Genomic DNA, 26,345 nt, shown 5'->3' with positions numbered 1-26,345 from the left:
CACAAAAAAATCGCTGCAAAAGATGCCCTTCAACAGGTGTTTTAGCATTCGTTGTAAACTTGTGGACCTATTTTTCCAAACGCCTCACACCCTTCCGTTGAGAGCTTGAATAATAGACACTCCAGCCCAGTTGGTGGCGATAATCCGCCTTTGCCAATTGCAAGAATATAAACAAAGTTCCCGGTGCGGAGTAATACCGTACATCACAGCACATCTAATACAAGTCAATGGAGTTGGACAAAAACTATGATAAAACCTGTTGGAATACGTATTTTGCAGCGATTTTTGTGTGAGCACACCAGTGAACACCCCCGACCACTCGGTGAGCCCCACGTCCCTGCAAACGAAAGTTCAATGCACTCCAGGATGGACTGTTCCCGTGCACCCCTAAAGCCATTGTAGAGGTGGGAGATGATACCAGCATCATATGTCCAAATATCCGTCAAAACCGTTCCATTTCATCACAAACAATCCGAAAACAGGGCTCCAAGTGCAAAACACAGAACTTGTCCTTTAAAAGTATAAATCAGCTAAAGGTTAATATTTTCAGGTTTTAGGATGCAACCTAAACAACGGTGTCAACATTGATCTTTCAGGTAATACTCAGAATTGAAATGCCTCAGAATTAAAGTGCATTAATGTTACATTTTGACCGAATGTATTACAAGCGCTGTCGTACAAACAGACTTGAAAATGAACAGATGTGCATGGTGATGACTACTGTAATAGTCAACAGGTGTGATGCAACTTGACAAACTAAAAGTTGCCAGTTGGTGTATAAGAGAAGGTCCCTTCAGTATCTCACCCACTTCGCTTCTTCAGGTCAGTGTGGTGACTTCTGCTTATGTGTAGTTTAGTTTGCAGGGGATGTGATTGCATCTTTGCAGCTCTCTCAAACAAAGACATAAAGAGTTGAAATATACTGTACTGTATGATTTAGCACTGCAGATGCATTTTGTCCGTTTATTAACAGTGAAAAAATCATGCATGATTAAACAAGAAACCTTCTGGCCTTTAGAGGCACTAAAATGAACCCAGAGACTCTGGGGAAGCTGTGGGTCTGCACATGTTGCTAATGGAAACCTATTAGCAGCAATTCAGTTGAGTTGCCATGTGGGACCAGAGGCAGATCTATAACTCATATCAGGGCTGCTGCTGCTGCTGTTGTTGATGATGTGTTTCAGTGATGGCTGATTTTGCTTTCCACATGATTGGGTGATTGTCACGAAACCATTGAAACACCACGGCACTAATGATTTTAGCTTTAAAATGTGTAATATAGTAACATTAAAAAGCATCAGAATTAACACAATACTGTGTTCTACCTTGCACAATGTGTGATTTCAACATAAGAATTTATAATTGGAAATTTTATCTCATTTTCTGCTGAAATTCTCATTACCGCAATGTGTCCGGCTGTGTTTGAACATGCGTTATGTTGTATTTTATCAAATTAACACAAAAATATTAAGAAAAAAAATAAATGGATGTTTTGCTAGACTACTTTAGATGACAGAAAAAATATTTACTGAATATTCATGTATAATAATAATGAAGAAAAATTAGGAAAATGATGTGTCCATGCCTGATGTTCTCATCCTCCGCAACACTTTTTGAGAACAGTTTAAGCACACATACAGAATTTTAATAAAGTTTGATTTTGAGTGACAAAGCACATGGACCAGTTACTTCAAGATGGCTACCAGGTAAGATCATTTTTTACAGTTAATTTGAAATATTGTCTTGTCAGAATGCTTACACGACATTTTGATGATCATTACCGCAACAGATGGTTATTAAATGTTAATTTAATTAATAGAAGCATAATACTTTGATTTTAAATGCATGTGCAGAATCTCCAAATTATGTTCTTTCAGGTTTGTCACATCATTTTAAAAATATGTCAGTGTTGATGTTTTCTGACTGTTGCGGTAATGAGATTTTTTAGGACTAATTTTTTTAATTATGTTACAAAAAGTGTTAAATGATAAGTAAAAGTTTTTAAATTAATGTTCCCATTTACTCCAGACTTTGTTTTTCAATGTCTGGTGGGGGAAAAAGTTAATTAAAGCAAATTTTACATTTTCACGCTTGACATTTTTAAAACCAAGTTTACGTAAGAATCACCCGATTATACACGAACCAAGGACGAACTCGCCATGAAAGTGTGTTAAAATAAATTGTTTAAGAAAGTCAGATCAGGTTGGGAGCAAAGAAACTCATATTAGTGAGTAAGAATGACACAGTTATAAAAAGTTCAAACCTGTCTTTATTTTGTGAGAGAAAAGGGAAATGAAACTCTCTGTAGCAGCTAAAGGAAAGTAAGTTTCATTTCCCTGTTCATGTGCTTAGTTAACAGTTTTATTTCCTTTTTATCTATATAAATAAACCCCTTACAAATAAAGACTGTGAGGGAACTTTTGTGTCTGTGTCATTCTTGGTCACTGATATCAGTTTCTTTCTTTTCTTTGGTAAAAAGAAAGCAAAACAATGAATGGACGTTTGGACAGTCGTAAAAGAAAGCAAGACAAAAATACTGATTTTTACGATGTTTAAATATTTTAAGGGATGATTGTGTTATTTTACTGCATTTAATTTTGAGATTTTTTTTAGTTTTGCCGATTAGTGTCAGTCTTCAGTCTAAATTTGTTAATCAAGTGTTGACATCAGGGATAATGAAATATACTTGGGGCAATGCACTTTACTAATCTGTTTACATCTGGCCACTACAGAACTGATTGGATTAAATAAAGCAGCGCTTCCTTTCAGATCCCGTCTTCTGGTTCACCTTCTTTTATCTTTTGTGCTCGAAAGGCACTGCAGCAAATAAACAGAAGAAATGCCATGACTCTCCGGGTAATAGATCATTCTCACATCTTTATTTTTATCATCAGCCATGGCATTTCCAGAGATGGAGCATCTTTGCTGTATCTCGTGAGGAAATTATGGCCCGTAATCACTGCTCATTTTCTGACGGGATCGCAGGTGCAGTTGTCATTGTCGCTCTGCCCCGCATTGATTCCCGGAGTGCATCTGTCTCCACATCAGTGTGGAAAATTGCACGGCTTCCACACAAATGAGAAATCAACCGTCACAGAATGTCTGAAGGGCTTACGTGACCTTTGTTTGAATCTTCCAAAATTAGAGGGAAATCAAAACAAACATGTGCTTCTTGTGTAATTAGAATGCATAATTCCTTAAATTGCCTCTTTTTCAGCCTGATCTCACAGCAATTCCTAACTATTTTACAAGATAATTAATTTTGTATGTATTCGTACAATGTTAATTGTACATGCTACAATGTCAGAAAAAATGATCCCATGTGGTCACAGGGGCAGTACCTTTTAAATAAGGTCCTGATATGTATTTTTAGGTAGAGATGAAGAGTTTGGTTCCGAAATGCGATAAACGCCATTTTTTTAAAAAGAGTTACCGCAAAAATCAGTATTCTTAATTTTACGCAAAATCCAATGTCTGCCATGTTATTCTGTCATGTTTTCTCCCTTTTTTCCCAAAACGCAATAAACACCAGTCTTCCTTCTCTGCAGAATGCAATAAATCCGTTTAACCAATCACAACGCACCATTCCACGCATAAACAACAATGGCGGCGCCAGTTTTCCTTATTGTACTTCGTGATCAACAAACAAAAACAAAATACTTTTGTTGGCATTGATAAACCTGTGGTGGTTTTCTGTGGCGAGGAAAAAACGTAAGCCATCAAAATCAAATAATTTACACGAGAGGCACTCGGGAGACAGAAAAATGACGGCTGTTGCTTGTTCTCACACGACAGCATCAAGCTTCTATCATGCTAACACATTGACCCCAGCGGATCTTATGAAAAACTTTACATTATTTTACTCGAAGTCAACGAAAATTGAGCAGGACCAAAACATTTTACAGCTGATCGCTGTCAAAAAAGTTCAGCGACGACGTCCCAATGATGACAGCAGCAATGACAGTGTTCTTAATATGACAAAGTAAGTGTTTTTATTAATGCCATTAATGTTTTTTTAATCAGTGTATATCACTAGTCAACTAAATGAATATACGATGGCAATAAAAGATGAATGCACATTTAATATATTGATTCAATAGATTTATAGCATTTTGAACAAAAAAAACTTGTCATGGATTTATTGCATTTTGTGGAAAAAAGATTTTTTTTATAATGTACCTTTGAGGTACCAATATGAACTCTTGAGGTGCAAAGGTGTACCGCCCCGGTGACAGGTACAGTATAGGCTATAGGGACTATTTTTAAAATACAGAGGCAGAATAAAACGCGATTCAAAATTTTTGTTAAATTACAATTTGATGCAGTACATGATAAAAACTGTTAATAATCCTTGGTAATAAATTCCGACCAATCAGCCTTCTCCCTTCAGCAAAAGGTGCTAAGCTCTTGTTTAACATAAGCACCATTGATTTAAAGCCTCCTCTTGTCATCCATATCTGGAGGTGAAGTCTTTGTTGAATGTTAAAGGTGAAACGTTTGCTCATGCAGCCGGCGATCAAGCGATTATCTCCAGAAATAGACTGCCATGCAACCTGTCAGAGCTTTGGGGAATTTGGGGGCTGAGGTGTAAGTCAGTCAGGCAAAAAAGGATGTCTGACTTGACAGCATCCAGTAATGAAAGCTTGTTGAATGCTTTGTCTAATGTCATGCTCCGCTTACTCTATTTTTCACCCTTTTAAAATGTCAGCTGATATTGCCAAAACTTCAACATCTAGAATACTACTCAATCTTCAATTAAAATTGAGATAAAGATTGTATTTAAAATGTGGATTGTAATTGGTTAGTGATGGTGTTGTAGTCAAAAGTGTTTGTGTAATGACCTTTAAATTTGACAAATGACTGTCCCGCGGCTTCGATTATTGAGAGGGAAAAGTTACAGATTGCAAAATCAATATTACAGATCCATTTATTTATTTATTTATTTTGTAAGTGTCGCTATAATAAGCAGAACTGTGTAAAGTCAACTGGTCATTATCAGACAATAAACCTCTTAAAGGTGATACAACGCCTGATCACCAAGTTGGGTTTATTTGGAGTGTAATATAGCCGGATTAAATCTGTGCTATTTATGCTTGTATATGTTCCTTATTAAAGTAAGATGAAGGCAGCAGTTTCTCTTTACCCGTGTGGTAAAACTCAAAATTTGCAGGTTCTATAAAAAAGAAGATCGCTACTTTCATCTCAAAGTAAAAAAGGCACAATAATTTTAAAACACACCTCAAAAAATAGGTGGGTTCGCCTATGCAGGAAAGTCTCCAGAAGTCAGCAAGAAGCCTCTTTTATGGTCTTGTCTCTGCGTGAGCATCGCAGGGTCCACTTCTCACCCGGAGAGAGGGGCTGGTTCGGGTTGCAGCCCTCTTCTTCTGAAAGAGTTACATTAGCATCGCCATTCTGCTTTGAATCTGATAAAAGGACAAGAATGACAAAAACAGTGTCAGTGTAGTTGACAGACATCAGGAGTTGATGCAAACCATGGTTGTTAGATTTTCAATTACTCATGAAAATGCTTTTGTTTATGACATTGTACCTGAACGGTTTCTTCCGATGTTCTCCTCGGCGGCGAGGGGGAACGTGTCACTCTGTGTGCTGTTCCTTGGCGAGTTGCTTTCGGACTTCCCGAATGACACAGAGTCAATCACCGTATCTGGGTTTGGGTTGTGCTTCTTTTTCTTCTTGGGCAACTTCTGTTTGGCCATAGCCAGCGAGTAGTACATCCCAAAGTTGTTAACTATGACAGGCACCGGCATGGCGATGGTTAGCACGCCCGCTATCGCGCACAACGCACCAACCATCATGCCCAGCCACGTCTGAGGGTACATATCTCCATAACCCAGTGTCGTCATGGTGACCACTGCCCACCAGAAGCTGATGGGAATGTTCTTGAAATGCGTGTGTTTGTTACCAATAGGATCATCGGGTTCTGCGCTGATACGTTCGGCATAGTAGATCATGGTGGCGAATATAAGGACCCCTAGGGCGAGAAAGATGATGAGAAGGCAAAACTCGTTGACGCTCGCCCGCAAAGTGTGGCCGAGAACCCTGAGACCTACGAAGTGTCTGGTTAGCTTAAAAATTCGTAGAATACGCACGAAACGGACCACGCGGAGAAAGCCTAGAACATCCTTGGCAGCTTTAGATGTGAGGCCACTCAAACTCATCTCCAGGTAGAATGGTAAAATGGCAACAAAGTCGATGATGTTCAGCAGATTCTTGATGAAGAGAATCTTATTCGGACAACATATGATACGGACCAGGAACTCGAAGGTAAACCACACCACACAGATTCCCTCCACTACTGTGAGTGCTGGTATGGTCTTCACCTCTATGGTGCCATCAGTGCAGTTGTGAAGGTAATTAAAGGCCTCGTGGGTCTCCAGGCAAAAGTTAGTGATGGACACCAAGATGAAAAAGAGTGAGACAAAGGCGATTATCTGAAAGAGATAAATGTATGGAATGACATGAGACTCATAAGATCACTGGGCATCACAATGCATTTTTAATGAATATTTGCAGAGCTTGCTTTCTAGCAAACCACACAATTAGTATTTATACCTTAATATCAGAAATAATTGGTATAACACCTGCATTCTCCCAAATGCATAAATAAAACTACACTGGTGCTAAATAGCACTAACAGCTCGTAATCTTGCAGGATTCAAGGGGAACCATTTTTAATGCTATATAGCACCTATGAAGAACCATACGGGGGTGATATAGGACAACTATAGCACCAGATATGGTTCTATATAGCACAATAGGGTTCTTCAAAGGTGCTACATAGGTACTATATGGAACTTAAAATAGTTTCCCCATGATTACGAGCCAGTGAACCACTTTTAGTGCTACCCAGCACCGTTTGTTTTTAGAGCGTACCGTATAGACGGTTTCAGCAGTAACAACATAAACAAGCAGCTTTCGTGGTCAACACGTAACTTCCGGTAAACTCTGCTAAGAATAAATAACAACAAAGTAATTTAAACTTAGTTTATTTATATAACAAGCTAAATAAAAAACACGTAGATTACCAAGGAAACCAAAACATTTGTTATTTTCGAAGAGGTATTTGTTCAAGAGTTCAGTTTAGCAACTAGTCAGACCATTAAAAAAACTGAAACCGGAAGTAAAGTTCGGACCATAAGTGTATTGCGTCACCGCACGTGCGTCCGATGAAACTGTCTATATACAAACCATATACAAAGTATTCTACAATAATTAATTTAAGTACATGTGAATCATTTGTCCTACAAAAAAGCTAAATTAACATCTTCAACAGTTTTAGACGCACAGCCCCCATAGTTATCTAAACGAAACACATCAAAGTTGCAGCACATGTATTGATTCCTGCTGCGTGCAAACGTATTTCCATTATCTCAAAAAATCTCAGCGGATATGAAGGTTAGTGGAAACCAGCAGGTGAGCTTTCATCTCAAGGCAACAGCATCACAGATGACTAAACCAACAGATTGACTAAAAAAGAAGTGAAAAAATTTTCATACACTTTCATACACAAAAGTTGTACCTTAATGTCAATGGGACAGTAGGGGAGAGCGGGGGTGAAAGTACAATTTTTCAGAAAAACTTAATTTTAAAAGAAAATGTTATAGACAGAGATATACTGTGGTCAGTAACTCACAAGTGTGTTCTATCAATACCAGGTGGAATTTTGTAAAAATTTAAAACGACTTCGGTATATTTTCCCTTTGAACATAAGTAGTGAATTGTTACTTTCGACTCCATCTGCAGGGACGAAAGTAACACAATAAAATAAAATAGAATTTTTGTGTTACACTTGTTTATATACATAACTATGACCTCGTTAATATGTAACTGCAAACTTATTTTGTAATTTATCTTTGTAAAAAAAAATGAAATTACATTTTTATTTTAAATTTCAGTTTTATCAAATGTTTCAAAAGCAACCAACAGTACAAACTTTACAGAGACCCTAAGGTGAGTAAAAAAATCTAAAGTTAAGTTTCATGTGCTCACACGAATCCTTCATGTGCAGAATTTTTTAAGTTTAATTTTGCTTGCTCACGCGAAAGTTTCACGTGAGCATGCGAAAATAAACGCGGTAGTTTCATGTGCGCACGTGAAAGTTTTACGTCAGCACACGATAGTTTCACGTGCGCACGCTATAGTTTTAAGTGTGCAGGCGAAACTAAACGTTATTTAATTTTTCCTCCATGTCCCCTTAGGGGCTCCGTACTAACTTAAATTGTTGAGAAAAACATTCAACAGTTTGAAAACAATGAAAAAGAAATTAAATCAAGTTAGAATAATATCAATTTTCAACATATACAACAGCATTAGAAACGATAAAAAAGTAACAAGTTACTTTCGACTCGACAGGATCTCACATTTAAACCCGATTTACTTTTATTTTGAAAAACTCAGAGAAGTCAAACTTCAGGATGTGTAAGAGCACTAAATAACCTGTAGGTACTTTAACACATGAAACCAGAAACACAATGCGTTATAAGAACAAAATGACCGCTTTAGGAATTTACTTATCATGGTTGAAAACACCTTTCTGGATCTACACACGGAAAACAGGTGAGTAAATAACGTGATATTTGTCAGCTCTGTCAGGGGTTGTGTGCCTAAGATGCTGTCATAGTTTGAGATGCAAATGTTATCAGGGCTCGGAGAAAATCCCTTTGTTACTTTTGCCCTGGGTCTTCCTACCCTACCTTATAAAAAGGTCCTAATATGTACCTCTTAGGTATATTTATGTCATTTTGAGGTACCAGTATGTACCTCTATGGTACCAGTGTGTGCCTAAGAGGTACCAATGTGTTGCTTTTAGGTACAAAGTATACTTTTTGAAAAGGTACAGTCCCAGTGACAACGTTTGTACCTTCATGTACCTTTTCTTTGAGAGTCTATGAAGGTGACTTAAAGGTGAAAAAGGTTTCTCTGTGACTGTAGGATGTGACTGATATTTTAGATTATACACTGAAAAAAAATGATTCATTCAATTCACTCAAATGTTCCAAGGCAAGTGGTCGCAATCCATCTACTTAAGCTACATTCAAACAAAAGTGTTTTTTGTTTTTAAATGTCAAATAAATTGATTGCGACCACTCACCTTAAAAAAATGAGTAAATTGAATGAATAATTTTTTCAGTGTAGATATATTTTAAAGGGCACCTATTATGCAAAATGATGGTGTTTGGACATAATTGGCAGTATGTGAACACAACCACCCTACAATAAAAAAATCCACCTGCTATTTGTTTTTTAATCTCCATTAAACCGAAGCAGTCTCATTAGACATGCCGTTTAGTTCTCTTATCAATGTGAGGTCACATTGATAAAGCCCCGCCCACTAACGGTCCTGCATTACCATAGTTTCCATCCTCAGCGAGGTGTACTCTGTCCGCTAGATGCTATTGTCTTAGATTGTATAAATCAGTGCCCGCTTGCATGAAACTCCTTAAGTGAGGGTTTCCCTGAGGGAGAAAAAATCCCTGAGGTAAGGGATTTATTTAAGAGCGTTGCAACAAAGGTCTTAACTGTCACCCTTACCTAAGTGTTTATACTAAGTATTTTACGGTAGTCTCTGCCAAAACACGGCAGCGGAGACGCGGTTGCTATGGTTACAAAATCTCACAGCGGTAACAAATCAACGCACGCAGCTCGACAGACGGCGGATTTGTGTACAATGAAACATCGCAAATAACAGACTGTAAAGTGCTGCGTGTATAAAACCTTAAAGTAATTCAAACTGGAAACTAGATTGACGGACGATCAAACCGCTAATCTCCTAATAAATGCGCATCTTTTTCTCTAGGGATTATTTCGATGGTTAGAAATGCGCATTGGTACTTCATTTTCTTAAATAACCATAAAATCAGCCATCGCGTGTGAAGTTAAGGGACCTGTTATAGTCCCTTAAGTTTTTAAGGGAAAATTGGACTTAAGGACTTTGTTGCAACGCATAGCAGAGCTTAAGGTAATACTTTAGCATTTAAGGGTAAATACTTATTGACAGCCTTAAGGTTCACTTAAGGGTTTTTCTTGCAACCCATTTTTTATTAAGGGCACCCTTAACCTTATATTTAAGGGATTTCTTAGCTTAAGGACTTTCATGCAACCGGGCACAGATCTATAAAGCATTTACTGTCTGTTTGTAAGGAAATGAGGAGCTGTAGCTAATTTGCATTTAAAGATACAGACATTAAAACAGCGTGATGTTGCTCCCTTCCAAATAGTGGCATTTTGGACATGCTATAATAATAAATGATATGTGGGGTATTTTGAGCTGAAACTTCACAGACACATTTTGAACACACCTGAGACTTATATTACATCTTGTAAAAAGGCCATAATAGGTGTCCTTTAAACAAGTAACTAAAAGAGAAGGAGTAGTTCAAAAAAGATGAAGGAAAAATACGGGCAGAACGGCAGGCAAAGGAGAAGAGAGGTTACCATGACAACCATGTCACGCCAGCTCTGCACTATGGGAGACATGTTGTCACACTGAGGGGGATAGAAGCACCGGCAACAGAACAGAGCTCCCAGAGCGATACAATCATTTTATTTATGTTTACATGAAACCTCAAAGGAGTTGTAAACTGTAACCGAAAACTACTGTGACAGAAACACTGTAACAATTCATTGATCTATTACAGACTCATTTAAAACGGTGGTTCAGCCTTAAAAAAACAATCCTATCAAATCCTGATAAACAGTCAAGTGTTGAAATATGATTGAAAAGTTCTGTCAAGTGATATAATGTTCCTGAGAGGAAGAGTCGGATGGAGAAATGTTTATAGCGACCCATCTGTTCAGCATCTCTGCTTAAACTGTATTCAATACTGAAGACTTTTAGTAATGTTAACAGGAGCAATCTGTGAATTAAAAGAGCAGCTTGACTCAGTTTGTGAGGACACAAAGGCCTGGGATGATTTAAGGCTCCTAATAGAGTTTACAATGTAATTCCATTGAATGAGTCGACTTTATGTGTTTTGTTTATTGTTAATCAATTAATCAATATACTGTGGTGTTGGGTGGTTTACATCAAAGCAAGTGAGGGAGCGGCAACAATCTCCGCTCCACGCTCAAAGTATTTTACATTCGCTCCGAGAAAAGAGAAAAACATCAACTTGCGTTATTGGAACAGTACCTAAAATGTAAAAATTATCATTTAGCTCACTTTTGAAAAAAAAGTGAAATTGATGTTTGAGAAATTGATGTTAAGCAAATTAAACACTATAAAACCAACATGTTCTTACAAATTTCCGTGGTATAGTCACGGAATCTTTGCTCATTTATTCGTGTCACCGTCACGGATCTCCCAGTTCTCCGTGTCCGCACCACAGACCCTCCCCCAAGTGCCAGTTTCCCGCATTGGCCACTCAATTGTTTTTCCTATATTTAAACCACCCCCACTTTGGTCTGGGGTTAGATTTGGGGTTTGGGGATGTCACTTTAACTACTGGTTTATACTATTTTTTTCAGTTTTTTTTAAACTATGGTCGCGTGACGTTAGGGTTAGAGTTGGGTTTGGGTTAGGATGTCATTTTATGTAACAGAAAGTCATTTTAACCCCAAACCCAAGCGACAATGGTAAGAAAATAGGAGTAAACCAATACGTGAAACTGACACGGAAAAGAAAGTCTGTGGAACGGACAAGGAAAAACACGGAGATCCGTGACAATGACATGGATAAATTAGCAAGATATTATGTGACAAATTCGTGAGATCAGGCTGATAAAACACTATGGGGCGATTTCCTAGACAGGGTTTTGATTAATCCAGGAGGACTAGACCTTAGTTATATAAGGATATTTCAGTAGTTTTTACAAACAAACCGTCCAAGAAACAATACTGGTTTGCATCCTGAGATAAAATAATGGCACTGATATTTGTTAAAGGAATATTCTATTTTCTTAAAAGAAAAATCCAGATAATTTACTCACCACCATGTCGTCCAGGGTGTTGGTGTCTTTCTTTGTTCGGTCGGGAAGAAATTATGTTTTTTGAGGAAAACATTGCGGGATTTTTCTCATTTTAATGGACTTTAATAGACACCAACAATTAACACTCAACACGTAACAGTTTTTTTCAACGGAGTTTCAAAGGACTATAAACAATCCCAAACAAGGCATAAGTGTCTTATCTAGCAAAACGATTGTGATTTTTGACAAGAAAAATAACAAATATACACTTTTAAAGCACAACTTCTCGTCTAGATCTGGTCGTGATGCGCCAGGTGACCCTACGCAATACGTCATGACGTCAAGAGGTCACAGAAGACAAACGCGAAACTCCGCCCCAGTGTTTACAAGTGTGTTGAAAGAGGACCGTTCCTACGTTGTTGTATGTCAACTGATACTAATTAATGTCTTTGTGTCAGTTTATTGTTTACAATGGTCCGCAAATTTGCATTTTATATATGTAACACGTGACCTCCCTACGTCACTACGCATTTACGTTAGGTCGCGCTGGACCGGACCTAGACGAAAAGTTGTGGTTTAAAATTGTCAAAAATGACAATCGTTTGCTAGATAAGACCCTTATGCCTCGTTTGGGATTGTTTATAGTCCTTTGAAACTCCATTGAAAACTGTTACGTGTTGAGTTAAGTGTTAATTGTTGGTGTCTATTAAAGTCCATTAAAATGAGAAAAATCCTGCACTGTTTTCCTCAAAAAACATAATTTCTTCTGGACTGAACAAAGAAAGACATCAACATTTTGGATGACATGGTGGTGAGTAAATTATCTGGATTTTTCTTTTAGGAAAATGGAATACTCATTTAAGATATGTCAGTGCAAAGTGTTGTTAAATTAAGGCAGCTCAAAAATGCATTATACTCCGGCACTAGGATTAGCCCTGTCCAGGAAACCACTTTCAAAAACAAATTAAAAATTTTGCTTGTGGTCCACTAATGAAAGTAATACCACCAAAGTCAGATTAGAGCATTCATTTTTAGGCAAATTAACCTTAATCTTTTATGTCTGCTAAGACTAAAAATAGGCAGTACAACAGATGCGACACATTCACAATGTGCCAAATGAACCTTAATAATATTCTCTACAAACTTTCTACTGTTGCTAATATAATGCTAAGCTGATAAAGCAGGCTGTAATATAGGAAAACAACAGCTATACACCAGGGATAAGTCACCATCATTTTGTCTGTGAAATAATTCAATTTTAAGCCAGACGCACATGACCTGCCAAGTATTTCTCTAGAGAGACGGCCTGTTCCAAACATGAATAATGTTTGTACATTTGAAGGTTTCAACTAAAGTGGTTTGTGAATGCTCATTTCTGAGATAACATTTGCAAATGTATAAATCAAACCTAGCACACTGCATCGCTGCAGAAGTAAATAAGGGGAGGCTAGCTGAACTTGAGTCAGGGTCAAGCTGTCATGTTTTTTTGCTGACCACACCAGTGCAGAATTTACAAACTTTTCTGGTAAGGTTCTGCTCTAACTCCGGAAAATGATTTTTTCCCTTTAAAAAATAAACATAATAATTGTATTGCATAGTTTTTCCATAATTTCCAAGCAGCACTGCAGTAAACATTACACGAGTCAGCAGTAACCATGCAGTGAGGAATCCACAGCTTGGCCTATCTAAACACCAAATGGTTTATCTCATTTAAACTTAGGCGGACAGCCTGTTTATACACTGTTACGCAGTCATATTCTGTTAAATTCTGAAATTAACTTGAAATAAACACAAAACTTTGTGCACTACATACTTGAACCAGCTTGCCCAGGTAAATTTGAGTTTTATTAGAAAGAGAGGTGTACAATATTGTATGTGCGCCTGTTTATCTGTTCATATTTGCAACTTCTGTAATGGCATGCTTTGTTAGCTAAGACCAAAGGTTTTTATAATATTATGTTTGCATAGTTACTACTATGTAGGGTTTTTTTTCAAATACACACTTTAGTATGAATTAAAATAAACTTTGTAGATTTCAACTTCAGAAGTTTGTTAAAGTCCAATTCCCACTGTAAAAAAATCTGTAGAAATTACAGTATCACTGGCTATTACTGGCAACTAGCTGCCAGTAACTTACTGTAGATTTTACATTTATGTTATTTACTGGCAACAGTTTGTTCAAAGTTAAATGAACATGAAACATTTCAGTCTTTATCTTCTACAGTAAGTTACTGGCAACCAGCTGCATAATTACAGCAATTTTTTACAGTATACATAAACATTACAGAGGCTTACTGTAAACTGCTTTAATTTCTTTAAGTGCCTTAACATAAGCATGACTGCACAGTATATACAATATATTATATAAAATTATACCACAGGCTGAATGCTTTATTCTGAATTGTTGACAAATGTTCCATATGCATTATTCCACAAGTGCCGCATTACCACCTTGGGTGTGCAATATTTTTGAATAATTCAACAGCCCGTCACCAGTTCCTTACATAATTGTTAAATTTGGCCAATTTAGGCTTTGTGTTTATTAAATGTTATACACCAAAATGTTCTTATCTTTATGAATCTTACTGGAATTCACAGTACAATTTTCAATAATAAATCATTTTAGGCCACGTCACCTTCCACCCACAGATGTGGGCAAAAGCTGTGGGTTTGAGAGGCACTCCATCTACAATAGTCATTATAAAGACGACACCTTTTGAGATTTTATAGATCTAAATAGAGGTGAGCGGGGCACAAACTAACACGGGGTTAATTGTAACGCAGCTACTTTACATATTGATACAGGGCCGAGCAATCTGTGCATTTGGTCTTTTTCTTTTGCTGTCAGAAAATGATCGCCTGTGAATCTGTGAAAAGTTTTGATGTGTTTTGGTTAAGATATTGAACAAAGAGTGTTTTTGAGGCATTAAAGTAAATTTGTTCATCTTAAGTTTTTTTCCGATTTCTGAGTTGGATGTGTAAGTCACCCAACCTTATATTATTTTAATCACTGTTTTGGTACCTAAAACATAACACCATTTCGAAACATGTCAGCAACTCCTAGTAACTGATAGCAGCGATTGACAACATTTTTACACAGCGTGGTTAGTTGTAACACAGTTAGTAGACACGCCCCTTACTGCAGATTGGCTACAAGTGTGTTTGGTAGTCGCCCCAACTCCCTTTCCAAAGCGTTTCTCAAAAATCATGCACCCCACCTTTAATTTTGCAGCCCTTTCAAAAAAATCTATTTATATGCACTGATGCATATAAAGAAGGATCATGAATGGATGAATGTGTAGATATCTATCTGTTATAGGCAGATATAAACAATATCCACCTTAAGTATATAGACAGAATGAATTATTGAATTATTTGAGTTTAAACCAAATTTTCTAGCAGGTGTTACAACAAACCCTCTGTTCGTTACAATTAACCACCAATGGGGCTAGTTGTAACGTTTGCACTCCTGTCTCTTTCAGTGTAATTGTACGATAACGGTAAGTCCTACAAACAAACGTTAAGTGTTCATTTGTAGCAGAGATGTGTGCGTTAAATGTGTAAAAAAATGACTCATCTAATTTAAATATAAAAATGTCTGTAGAAATTACAGTATTAATGGGTATTACTGGCAACTGGCTGCCAGTAACTTACTGTAGATTTTACATTTATGTTATTTACTGGCAACATTTCGTTCAAAGTTAAATGAACATCAAACATTTTCAAACTTTATCTTCTACAGTAAGTTACTGGCAACCAGCTGCAAAATTACAGCAAATTTTTTACAGTGTATTTTTTGAATGATAGAGTGATTTGTGATTTCAGTGATTTGTCATAAGTATTCAGAATCATTAAGCACATCATTTTAGTCTTGTTATACACTCAATCTCTAATGCTGTTGTACAGTAAGTGACAGGAAATGGACTTGTGGTATTTAGACTTTTACATTAGCTTATCTTCCATTTGCCTTTATGTTAATGAGTGAAGACCATTATCCTGCAGAGGTATACCGTCCACACATGCCACAAAGGAAATACATCCATGACTTAAGAGTGTGCTTACAGAGTCTCTGACTCTTTGTGCATTTACATTCATGCTTTTATCCACAGCCATTTGCAATGCAGTCTTTACATTATTGTAGTACAGTACATGCATTACTGTACTTTGAGAATCAAACTCATGTCTTTGGCATTGCTATCCCCCACTGTTCCTATGCAAACATAATGAGTTTGATCAAATAAAATGTATACCTTGAATGCACTGTAAGTTGCTTTGGATAAAAGTGTCTGCTAAACGAATGAATATAATGTTATGTAGTGTCTCGCTCTACCAAGTTCACTGAACATCACACTCTTGACCGTTCAATCTTATAAGTTGAATACAGCACATTCAAAACCTGAGAGCATAAGTGCTTTTAATATGATGCAACCATTTAAAAAGTCCCACCAGAATGCCAAACACGCCTCACATCCAGACAGTGTCTGCCCTCGTTTAATTATCCAGTGAGCGATTCATTACCATGACGGTGAGAACATAATGCCATAATTATGAGGCAGCGCTTAACCATCATATAAACTCCCACAAACCAACACACGCAATCAACACACTAACAAATTCCCATGCTCACACAAAGAGGGTATGAATTAACCAGATACTAAACTGAACTATTAGTCATTTTATTAATCAATCAGATGTGGCTGTGTATCTTATTCCTTACAAATATACAGGAAATTAAGTAACACTGGTGAATAATAATAAAACAAAAGTTGGTATTGTTTCGGAATAGTGAAAACTAATAACTTTGTATAAGCACTTCTTGAATTATTGCCTCCATGACAAATAGCTTTATTGTTTCCTAATCTTTGGAAGTTGCTTTGGATAAAAGCATCTGCTAAATGCTTAAATCTAAATGTAAATCTTTGGTAACACTTTACTTGACTGACATGACACCTTATAAACATGAAAGAGATTTTATGCATATTTATATGACAACTCTCATTAAGTGTCATTTGTTCAATTATGTCATATTGCAAAGATGACATTGTTTGAGATGTCTTTGTTATGACAACTTGACATTAACCAATACATCATGACTTGACATAAACATGACATAGCAAAATAATTATCAAACTTAAGAAACTACCTAGCTTTATGGGTTAACATTACATTAAACTGTCATTTAAATGTCAATAAGTGTCAATACTATGTCAAATTATTTTAAATACCTTAACAAAATGCAACAGACACATCAAAACGACTTAACTTTATGTATGTGCACAATACATAAAAAATGACAACTAACAGAACTTGTTCTTCCTCACACACACATTTTCTGACATAAAAGAAAAAACAATAATAAACCAAATATTTAATTAATTTACTGTAATTAAATGTAACTAACTGTTCTTCCAGCAATATGGACCCAATGGCTTAACCCATTTTTGTACTGTTTTTGTTTAATTTTAGGTGATTTGGTCTCCAAATGCAATAAAATATAATTTTATCAATTTTAATTATTATTATTATTATTATTATTATTCTTTTTATTATTATTAAAAATTTTATTTTATTTGTTAAACACATGGAGGAAACTTAAAAAAAAATTATGAACTGAAGAACACTTATGACGTTGTTATAAAACTATTTGACAGAGTATTAACACTTAATGACATTTTAATGACAAATTATATTCTTACCACTGTAGCTGAGGTCAAGAAAAATATTAATAACGCTGTTATAAAACTATATGAATGAATATTGACACTTAATGACATTTTAATAACAAATTATATTCTTACCACTGTAGTTGAGGTCAAGAAAAATATTAATAACGCTGTTATAAAACTATATGAAAGAGTATTAACACTTAATGACATTTTAATAACAAATTATATTTTTACCACTGTAGTTGAGGTCAAGAAAAATATTAATAACACTGTTATAAAACTATATGAAAGAGTATTAACACCTAATGACATTTTATTAACAAATTATATTTTTACCACTGTAGTTGAGGTCCAGAAAAATATTAATAACGCTGTTATAAAACTATATGAAAGAGTATTAACACTTAATGACATTTTAACGACAAATTCAATTTGTATCACTGGTAAAAAGTGGTCAATTATGTTGTCTTGGTTAAAGTAATGTAAAGTTTGCATAACAAAGACATCTCAAACAATGTCATCTTTGTATTAAAAAAATGACATAATTAAATGAATGACACTTAATGACAGTTGTCATAAACCTGCATAAAATCTCCTTCAAGTTCATGACACATGTAATGTCATGATTATGAAGGTGTCATGTCAGTCTTATGAACACCCCTTCAAGTAAAGTGTTACCAGAACTTTTACAGTGAACATCTGTTCACTATCTTGCCCAATACCATTTCTCCCAGTTTCTCTTTAAATTTAATAATGCTTGGTGCCTAACACTAAATGTTGCCCACGCAACACATTAAAAAGATCATACACTAAATCATACGCATGATAAAAGAAATCAACAAAAGGTTGACCCAACTCTGAGTTAAAAAAAATAACCCAGGATTACTGTGTGCATTACTTTAAATGTTACATAAAAGAAAACAGCATAGGCTGTAAACAACATGAGGGTGAGTAAACAAATATGTGTTGTTTTGTTAGGCAGTTCACACAAACAGACTGCAATTCCATTTCCTGACACTAGATGTGCAGAAACTACAAACTTAATATCTAACAACATCAGTCAGTTTACTGACTAAAAATGTACTTCTATCATTCCTTAATTATAAAAACCAGACACTTTCCCACTCACTGTTTCTCTGTGTCTCCTTTTACAAACCTTTTGTGATTAATAAAAGCTCTCATAGACGGATCCTCCTCCTTTTTTAACTACGTTAGCCGGACCAAACAGCCGTCAATAAGGTAACATGAGCCCTGTGGGCCATAGTGCTCTCAGGAGTAAAAAGGCACAGATAATTGAGAGAGCTGGAGAGAAACGTGGCCCTAGAAACCAAACCATTCGTCCTTCTTGGCTTGAAATTTAATGGCGTCTTATCTCTGGTCTCTCTATGCTCGCTTGTTGTTCTAAATGGCCTATCAAGACTATCAAGGTTGCTTGTTGGATATCATCTAAATGAATTAGGGAAGAACAAACTGGTAGTTTATAGTATAACATATAAGGTTGATGTCATGGCTTTGAGAAGTCATTACCAACTAAAGTAGCTTATGTGATAAACACACTCCAACAAAACCTGATGAATGGCGAGAGTAAGCAGGAAAGGAAAAAAATTACATTTACAAATTCAGCAGACGCTTTTATCAAAAGCACCTTACAGTGCATTATGAAGTATACATGTTTGATCAGTAAGTGTGTTCCCTGCGTTCAAACATGACCTTCTGTGCTGCTAATGCAATGCTCTACCGCTGAGCTATAGAGGAGCACAGTAGTCATTTCAACTAACACAATTCATTATTTCTAGCAGTCAATTCTGCATCCATATGACCTAACGTTCAATAGTGTTTTAAATCTACAATAAAATGCTTTTACATACATTTTAAAAAGCTTATTACCGCAGCTCAGCCAAGGGTTCTGTCTGTCAGGTGTTGACATTATATACAATTGCAGCCAACCTTAAAACATGCCTTAATACACTTTCTGCCACTTGTATGAAAGAATTAGCTATACAATGCATATACTTGCAAATGATTGTGAGAATTAAATCTCCATGAGGATTTAGAAAGCACACAATCAAAACAATAACATCATAACTATAGAGAACCACTATATATGTGTACTGTACACAAACTGTTGCTTTATGGTCTGTCTGGAGGAACAATGGTTAATGGTTCTCCAGCTGAAGCAAATCAAACAAGCTGAAGGCAAGTGGGGAAATTGTATTAAACCTACTAATAGCATCATGTTAATATGTGAGAATAAATCATGTCTATCATCTCATTATAATTTGAAAGATTTGCAACAGACATTTTCAGAGCATCCTTTCTCTCTCTCTTTGCTGGATAATCCTATTGCATTTATCTGGAACTAATTACAAACTTACATTACATTACACTCGTCATGCATTTTATCCAAAGCGACTTACGGTGCATTACAAGTAATACATTTTTTTCACACATTCAGCATGTGTGCAGGGTTCAAACCCATGACCTTTTGCGCTGCTACACATTGCTCTAGCGCTGAGGTGTAGGAGTACATGAGTGTTACAAAGCTATAAGGAGACAGATACACATGCAACACATCTTTTGATATATACTTTTGAACACTTCTCTTAAGCTGATGTATGTATACCACAGCATAATTTTAAATAAATCTGAACACTTCTGTCTGTAAGAGTGACATTCATCTATCACAGCTAGAGATGACTTCACACGTCTGACATCAGCATGTGACACATTAACACTAGAGCAGGTGGTATCTGTTTGCCACTGTGCAAGACAGGTGCACTTCAATAAACACCTGGTGCTTGTTGTGTTTCCACCAGTAACAAGAATAAAGAGGAACTGCAACATTCAACTAAAAAATCAAAGTAAAATTAAATGTGCTATAAAGGTTTTTCGCAGGGATGCCAAAAAAGAGCAATTTTGGGTTCCCTAAAGATTCATTTCTTTCTTGCCTTTTGATAATCTGTAGAACATGCACTATAAATTGCTTTTGTGCAACTTATAGCCTAACAAAGCACTTTTAGAAAGATCTACAGATCTCGTAATGTAGTATACTAACAGACCTGTTAATATTGGCTTTTATATACAAAAATCCATCATCACCTGTTGGCATGCATCACCTGTCAGAGGTGCGTAAATACGCAAATGTATCTCCCTGGTTGTCAATCGTTTAATAGTTTGCTTTATAAATTATGAGAAAAATGTAAGTATCTTACCCGAGCGGCACGAGAAGAATATGGATCTTCAAAAAGCGCCCATATCTTTGGTTGCCAAACTACACAGCATCCTCTGGAGCGGTCAGTGCTGTCGTCTATGCCGAAGCACCTGGGCACGTCCTCATCCTCAGCATCATCCGGATCGGGTGGCTCGAAAATATCAAGCGCCTCTTCTGCATCCCTGTGCTGGCGATAGGTCATCCAGCAACAGGGCTCCACGTCGGTCTCATCAATGCCCCAAAATGCCAACTCCTCCTCGAAAAGAGGGCCACACACATCAGCCGGACAGTGGAGCTTGCCTGTCCTATAGTAGTTTAGCACATAGGCAAATATGCCAGGATGTCGGTCGAAAAATAACTCGTTTGTGGATGTCTGTGCCGCGTCCGGATTCACCGGGTCCGAGTCGACTAGCCAGGCCAGTCGCGTACCCGGCAGGGTCCTAAGGGTGCTACGGTATGTCTCGTGACGCGTGCCACCAACGTTGATGATGATCTTTTCCGAGTCTTCGCCTCTGGCCATCTCTTCCTTCAGACATGATTTGGAAGGAGGTTTGTTGCCCGACTTGCGCCCGCGGTACGACGAAACACACACCGAGCTGATCATAGATTTGGATGGAGATGTTTTTATCTAGTGACACTATTTGCACGCCAAACCTGTGCTTCCAGTAGTAAAGTTGTCATTTGTTGTTAAAGTGAAGCAAGTGCGGATAGTTTGTGCTGTTAACATCATCATTCAGCCTTGGAAACACCAGGAACCACCTGTTATAAGAGAAACTCTGATGCTCAGCCTGTGGGTGGGAACTTGTGTTCTTCCTCTTTGGCGTTCAAATCACGAGATTTGAGGCATGATAGAAAACAACAGCAGATTAAAAATCAGTCCATAAACAGAAAAGTCTATATAGCAAACATGCGCAGCAACACGAGCTTCAGGACTCAAATCGGCGCGTACGCATTTCATATCAATTACCGTGCATCTGACAGCTTGATAAAACAATTGGATTCAAACACAAGTCAAACATGTTTACAGAAATAATCCTCGTTTCATATTTTTAAATATCTCGTCACCTTTTTGTCGAATAAGCAAATCCCGTCGAGCTGTCACAAGAGCGCACATTATTCCTCAATCAATGAAGTTTAATATAAACAGGAATCTTGGCAAAATAACGCTTCATCTTGGTTGCAAATAATTTTAAGCCCAAATCGTTGTTTTAAATCAACAGCGCTCGATCAATTTGTTGGGAAAGATCTGTTGCATCTTGTGAAGTATCCGCGTCAGGCGACGCAACCCAAGGGAGGATGATGAGGGTGATGATGCTTCAGCGTTGCTGTAACCCTTACAGCTCTGCATTATATGTGAATGCCCTTTTAACTTTAAATTGACTATGATTGTATAGTAAAAGTGCAGTAACCATGTTTTTCGGAGTATTGGCGTGGTTACTGGTGTGAGTGCAAAATTAATCAATCTTAAGGTTTTCAGTTGCGCCCATCATTAAACATTTTTAAGTTAATCATATTCAGCATAAAGATAACGGAGGAAATCCATGCGCAATACGCTATTTACGTAAAACAAATATTTTAATATTAAACTTGAGCTAATACAAGCGAAATTTAAAATCTGAAGTTCACCCTGCATGTAAAAACCCAGCTAGTCTCTATTTCATTAAATTTTTTTCTACATAAATATATCCTACATAACGTAAAGAACATTCTGTGAAAATATAACCTTAATACCTTTAATAGGGCAAATTCAACGATTCAAATAATTGTAATATTAATGGTTGAAATCGAACTACTCTCTATAATAATTAGATTATGAGACTTTGGCCTGGTTTTCACAAACAGTTTCAAATGTTTTTTTAACTTTAAGTATTTACCAAAGACTCCTGTGTATGCTATATATCGAGTACTGTAGGTGATTGGGAATAATATTGTGATAGTCGAGGTCCAACTTGTCATACAACGGCATCTAGTGTACAGATAAAGAGAGAGCAGTTTTAAAATAATATTTTCAATATTTTGGGTAAAATAAATTTCAAAATTTATTTTACCACTACTTTATTGGAGACAAAAATGACCAGTGTTTTTGTATAAAGTGATAATTTATTTTCATTCTTATTTTTCATTACTCTTAATACATAAAACATAATAAAGCATTACTCACAATCTATCCAGTGTACCCTGCCTGTGACCCTACAGAGGACAAATGGTTTTTGAGAATGGATGAATGGCCATCTGGCTCTATTCCTTTTTGTAAACATAGCTTTGTAGACTACACTTATCGTATGACAAAATGTTAAATGTCCTCTCCTATTCAAGTCGCTTTGGATAAAAGCATCTGTTAAATGTAAATGGATGAATGGACATATTCATTTAATCTGTAGACACCTTTGTGTATTTAGGCACATTTAGGATACAAATATAATATTGCACTTACAAATCTTGAAAGAAGAACCTGATTTTAACATTGCAAAATAACATTGCACTACAGTAAAGCAGGTACGATTAAAAACAAGGCAGAATTGAATCTCTTCTTTAATCTACTTCCTCAATGGTGGGACCCTGCGATTCAGACTGAGCTTGGTACCCACATCCACCTGTAGGAGGCACTCCACCCTGATACAGGCGACTGATGATGGGATTACACACACTTTCCAGTTCCTTCTGATGGTGCTCATACTCTTCCTTTTCTGCCAGCTGATTGTTCTCCAACCAAGTGATAACCTCCTTACACTTATCAATAACCTTCTTCTTCTCATCTTCGCTAATCTTTCCTTTCAACTTTTCATCCTCAACGCTGTTCTTCACATTGTAGGCATAAGACTCCAGGTTGTTCTTTGCTGCAACCTTCTCTCTTTGCGAATCATCGTCGGCTTTGTACTTTTCTGCTTCTTGCACCATCCGTTCAATGTCCTCTTTACTAAGTCTACCTTTGTCGTTGGTGATTGTGATTTTGTTCTCTTTTCCTGTGCTCTTGTCTACGGCGGTGACGTTGAGAATGCCATTGGCGTCTATGTCAAAAGTCACCTCGATTTGGGGCACGCCTCGTGGTGCCGGCGGGATACCCGTGAGGTCAAACTTCCCGAGCAAATTGTTATCTTTGGTCATGGCCCTTTCGCCTTCAAACACCTGAATCAGGACACCTGGTTGGTTGTCAGAATAAGTGGAGAATATCTGCGTCTGCTTGGTGGGGATTGTGGTGTTGCGTTTGATAAGAGGAGTCATGACTCCACCAGCTGTCTCAATACCTAGGGACAAAGGTGCCACATCGAGAAGCAACAAGTCTTGAACGTTTTCCGAAGTGTCGCCCATTAGGATGGCGGCTTGAACTGCTGCCCCGTATGCCACTGCCTCGTCTGGATTGATGCTCTTGTTAAGGTCCCTGCCATTGAAGAAGTCTTGCAAAAGCTTCTGGATCTTGGGGATCCTTGTGGAGCCGCCGACCAGAACAACTTCGTGAATTTGTGATTTGTCCAGTTTAGCGTCTCTCAAGGCCTTCTCAACTGGATCTAGCGTGCCTCTAAAGAGCTCAGAGTTAAGCTCTTCAAAGCGAGCCCTTGTGATGGAAGTATAGAAATCGATGCCTTCAAACAGGGAATCGATCTCGATGCTGGCTTGAGTGCTCGATGAGAGGGTTCTTTTAGCTCTTTCACAAGCCGTGCGAAGCCTCCTCACCGCTCTCTTATTCTGACTGATGTCCTTCTTGTATTTCCTCTTAAACTCCTCAACAAAGTGGTTTACCATCCGGTTGTCAAAGTCCTCACCTCCCAAGTGAGTGTCCCCTGCAGTGGCCTTCACTTCAAAGATCCCATCCTCGATCGTCAGAATGGATACATCGAAGGTGCCTCCACCCAGGTCAAAGATCAGGATGTTTCTTTCTCCTCTTTTGCCCTTGTCCAAGCCATAGGCGATGGCAGCGGCGGTGGGCTCATTGATAATTCGCAGCACGTTCAAACCGGCGATTACCCCGGCGTCTTTGGTCGCTTGCCGTTGCGAATCGTTGAAATATGCCGGGACTGTGATGACAGCGTTATTAACCCTTTGCCCCAGGTAGGCCTCTGCAATTTCTCTCATTTTGACCAGGACCATGGATGAGATCTCCTCAGGGTAGAAGGTTTTTGTCTCTCCTTTGTACTCCACTTGAACTTTTGGTTTGCCATCCTGCTTGATGACCTTAAACGGCCAAAGCTTTATGTCACTCTGGACCACAGGATCTTCAAACTTTCTACCGATCAGTCGCTTGGCATCGAATATGGTGTTGTTTGGATTCATGGCAACCTGATTTTTGGCAGCATCTCCAATCAGTCGCTCAGAGTCGGTGAAAGCGACATAGCTTGGTGTTGTTCGGTTGCCCTGATCATTGGCAATGATTTCCACCTTGCCATGCTGGAACACGCCAACACACGAATATGTCGTCCCGAGATCAATGCCAATTGACAAACCTTTAGACATCTTGTTTATTATTAGTTATCACCTGCAATATAAAAATGCATTTATTCTTCAGTTTGTTACTTCTTTAAATATTAATTATCGTCAATACCCACATGAAAAAAACACTTTTATCCAAAGCGAGTGCACTCCCTAGCTCTGAACCCATGACCTTTTGCACTGTTATAGCAAAGCTCTACCACTAAGCTATACATGAGCAGTAATAAATCGTAGTAAGTACGCTGTTATAAATTATAGTACACTATAGTCATTACTACACTTGTCAATGTATACTATAGTATTCTGTAGTATTAACTATTGTGAAAGAATACATTGTAGTAAATAGTATAGTATACTGTAGTATGTATGTTATAGTAATTGCTTTAATGTATAGTATATATAGTAGTATTCAGCATTGTTTAATATAGTGAATTGATAAACTGTGGTAAACACTGTAGTATACGTTAATATTTACTAGGTTCAAAAACTATATTGTATAAATGCTAAAATATACTTCTGACTCAAGTTGAAATTCAAAGAAACCTAAAAAGTTGAAATAGTAACTTACAGATACAGCAGCTTTCTCTTGCGCTTCAGCAAGCGTGCTCTTCTGTTCAGCTTTCTTTCTGAGGTTTCTCTCAGTTTGCTTGAGTTGTCTGTACTCGACTGTCTCATACAGATGAACTCTGCGTGTTTTATAGCTCCCATGTTGCTTCTAGAAAGCCTAGACTTGTCCTGACTCTGTCGGTAACTTTAGAGTCTGACGAAGCCCTGAAGGTTCCAGACGCGTGCTGATGATCTCGCCGCTGGAACAGCTGAGCTCCAAACATGGAAATGAAATAAACGTCGCCTCTACTGGGTAAACTATGACATGTCCAAACAAATAATTCTCCTATATAACTCTTCAGTTCATGTTTTCAACTCTACGTACTTCTAATTAAACAAATACGAGATATTCTGAAGTAAATATTTACCTCACAGCTGTTCAATGTTGTCACGTGCGCTCTGCTACTTTTCTCAGCGCTGATGAGGGAACCCAATCAGAGTCGTTTGTGATTGCTAGATATTTTTTTAACAAATTTTTTTTAAATGATGGTATCTTGGTCGGATTTCACG

The 26,345-nt window shown here is 37.3% G+C and overlaps 2 protein-coding genes across 2 annotated transcripts; both read right to left on the bottom strand.

Annotated features, from left to right (window-relative positions):
- On the bottom strand, positions 1-22,109 carry kcnc4 (potassium voltage-gated channel, Shaw-related subfamily, member 4). Its single transcript, XM_073867851.1, has 4 exons — positions 20,806-22,109; positions 5,549-6,452; positions 5,239-5,423; positions 1-891 (listed from the first exon to the last, which is right to left on the bottom strand). The coding sequence occupies exons 1-3, from the start codon at positions 21,406-21,408 to the stop codon at positions 5,284-5,286; spliced, it is 1,647 nt and encodes a 548-aa protein (XP_073723952.1). The 5' UTR covers positions 21,409-22,109; the 3' UTR covers positions 1-891; positions 5,239-5,283.
- Positions 22,110-22,897: 788 nt separating this feature from the next.
- hspa1b (heat shock protein family A (Hsp70) member 1B) lies at positions 22,898-26,227 on the bottom strand. The gene is made up of 2 exons (XM_055167834.2): positions 25,798-26,227; positions 22,898-25,275 (listed from the first exon to the last, which is right to left on the bottom strand). Exon 2 carries the CDS (start codon positions 25,251-25,253, stop codon positions 23,337-23,339), a length of 1,917 nt encoding a protein of 638 aa, XP_055023809.2. The 5' UTR covers positions 25,254-25,275; positions 25,798-26,227; the 3' UTR covers positions 22,898-23,336.
- Between the last annotated feature and the right edge of the window lie 118 nt (positions 26,228-26,345).

The sequence above is a fragment of the Misgurnus anguillicaudatus genome, chromosome 5, assembly GCF_027580225.2.
Source record: "Misgurnus anguillicaudatus chromosome 5, ASM2758022v2, whole genome shotgun sequence".
Taxonomy (NCBI): domain Eukaryota; kingdom Metazoa; phylum Chordata; class Actinopteri; order Cypriniformes; family Cobitidae; genus Misgurnus; species Misgurnus anguillicaudatus.
Note: the sequence above shows the minus strand (reverse complement) of the source record. Positions and strands in the feature narration are given on the sequence as shown.

Coding starts and splice junctions, on each gene's coding strand:
- kcnc4 (XM_073867851.1), bottom strand. CDS start 21,408: ATGATCAGCTCGGTGTGTGTTTCGTCGTACCGCGGGCGCAAGTCGGGC. Junction 6,453..20,805: donor ATTCTTCTCGTGCCGCTCGG/GTAAGATACTTA, acceptor TATCTCTTTCAG/ATAATCGCCTTTGTCTCACT. Junction 5,424..5,548: donor CATCGGAAGAAACCGTTCAG/GTACAATGTCAT, acceptor TCCTTTTATCAG/ATTCAAAGCAGAATGGCGAT.
- hspa1b (XM_055167834.2), bottom strand. CDS start 25,253: ATGTCTAAAGGTTTGTCAATTGGCATTGATCTCGGGACGACATATTCG.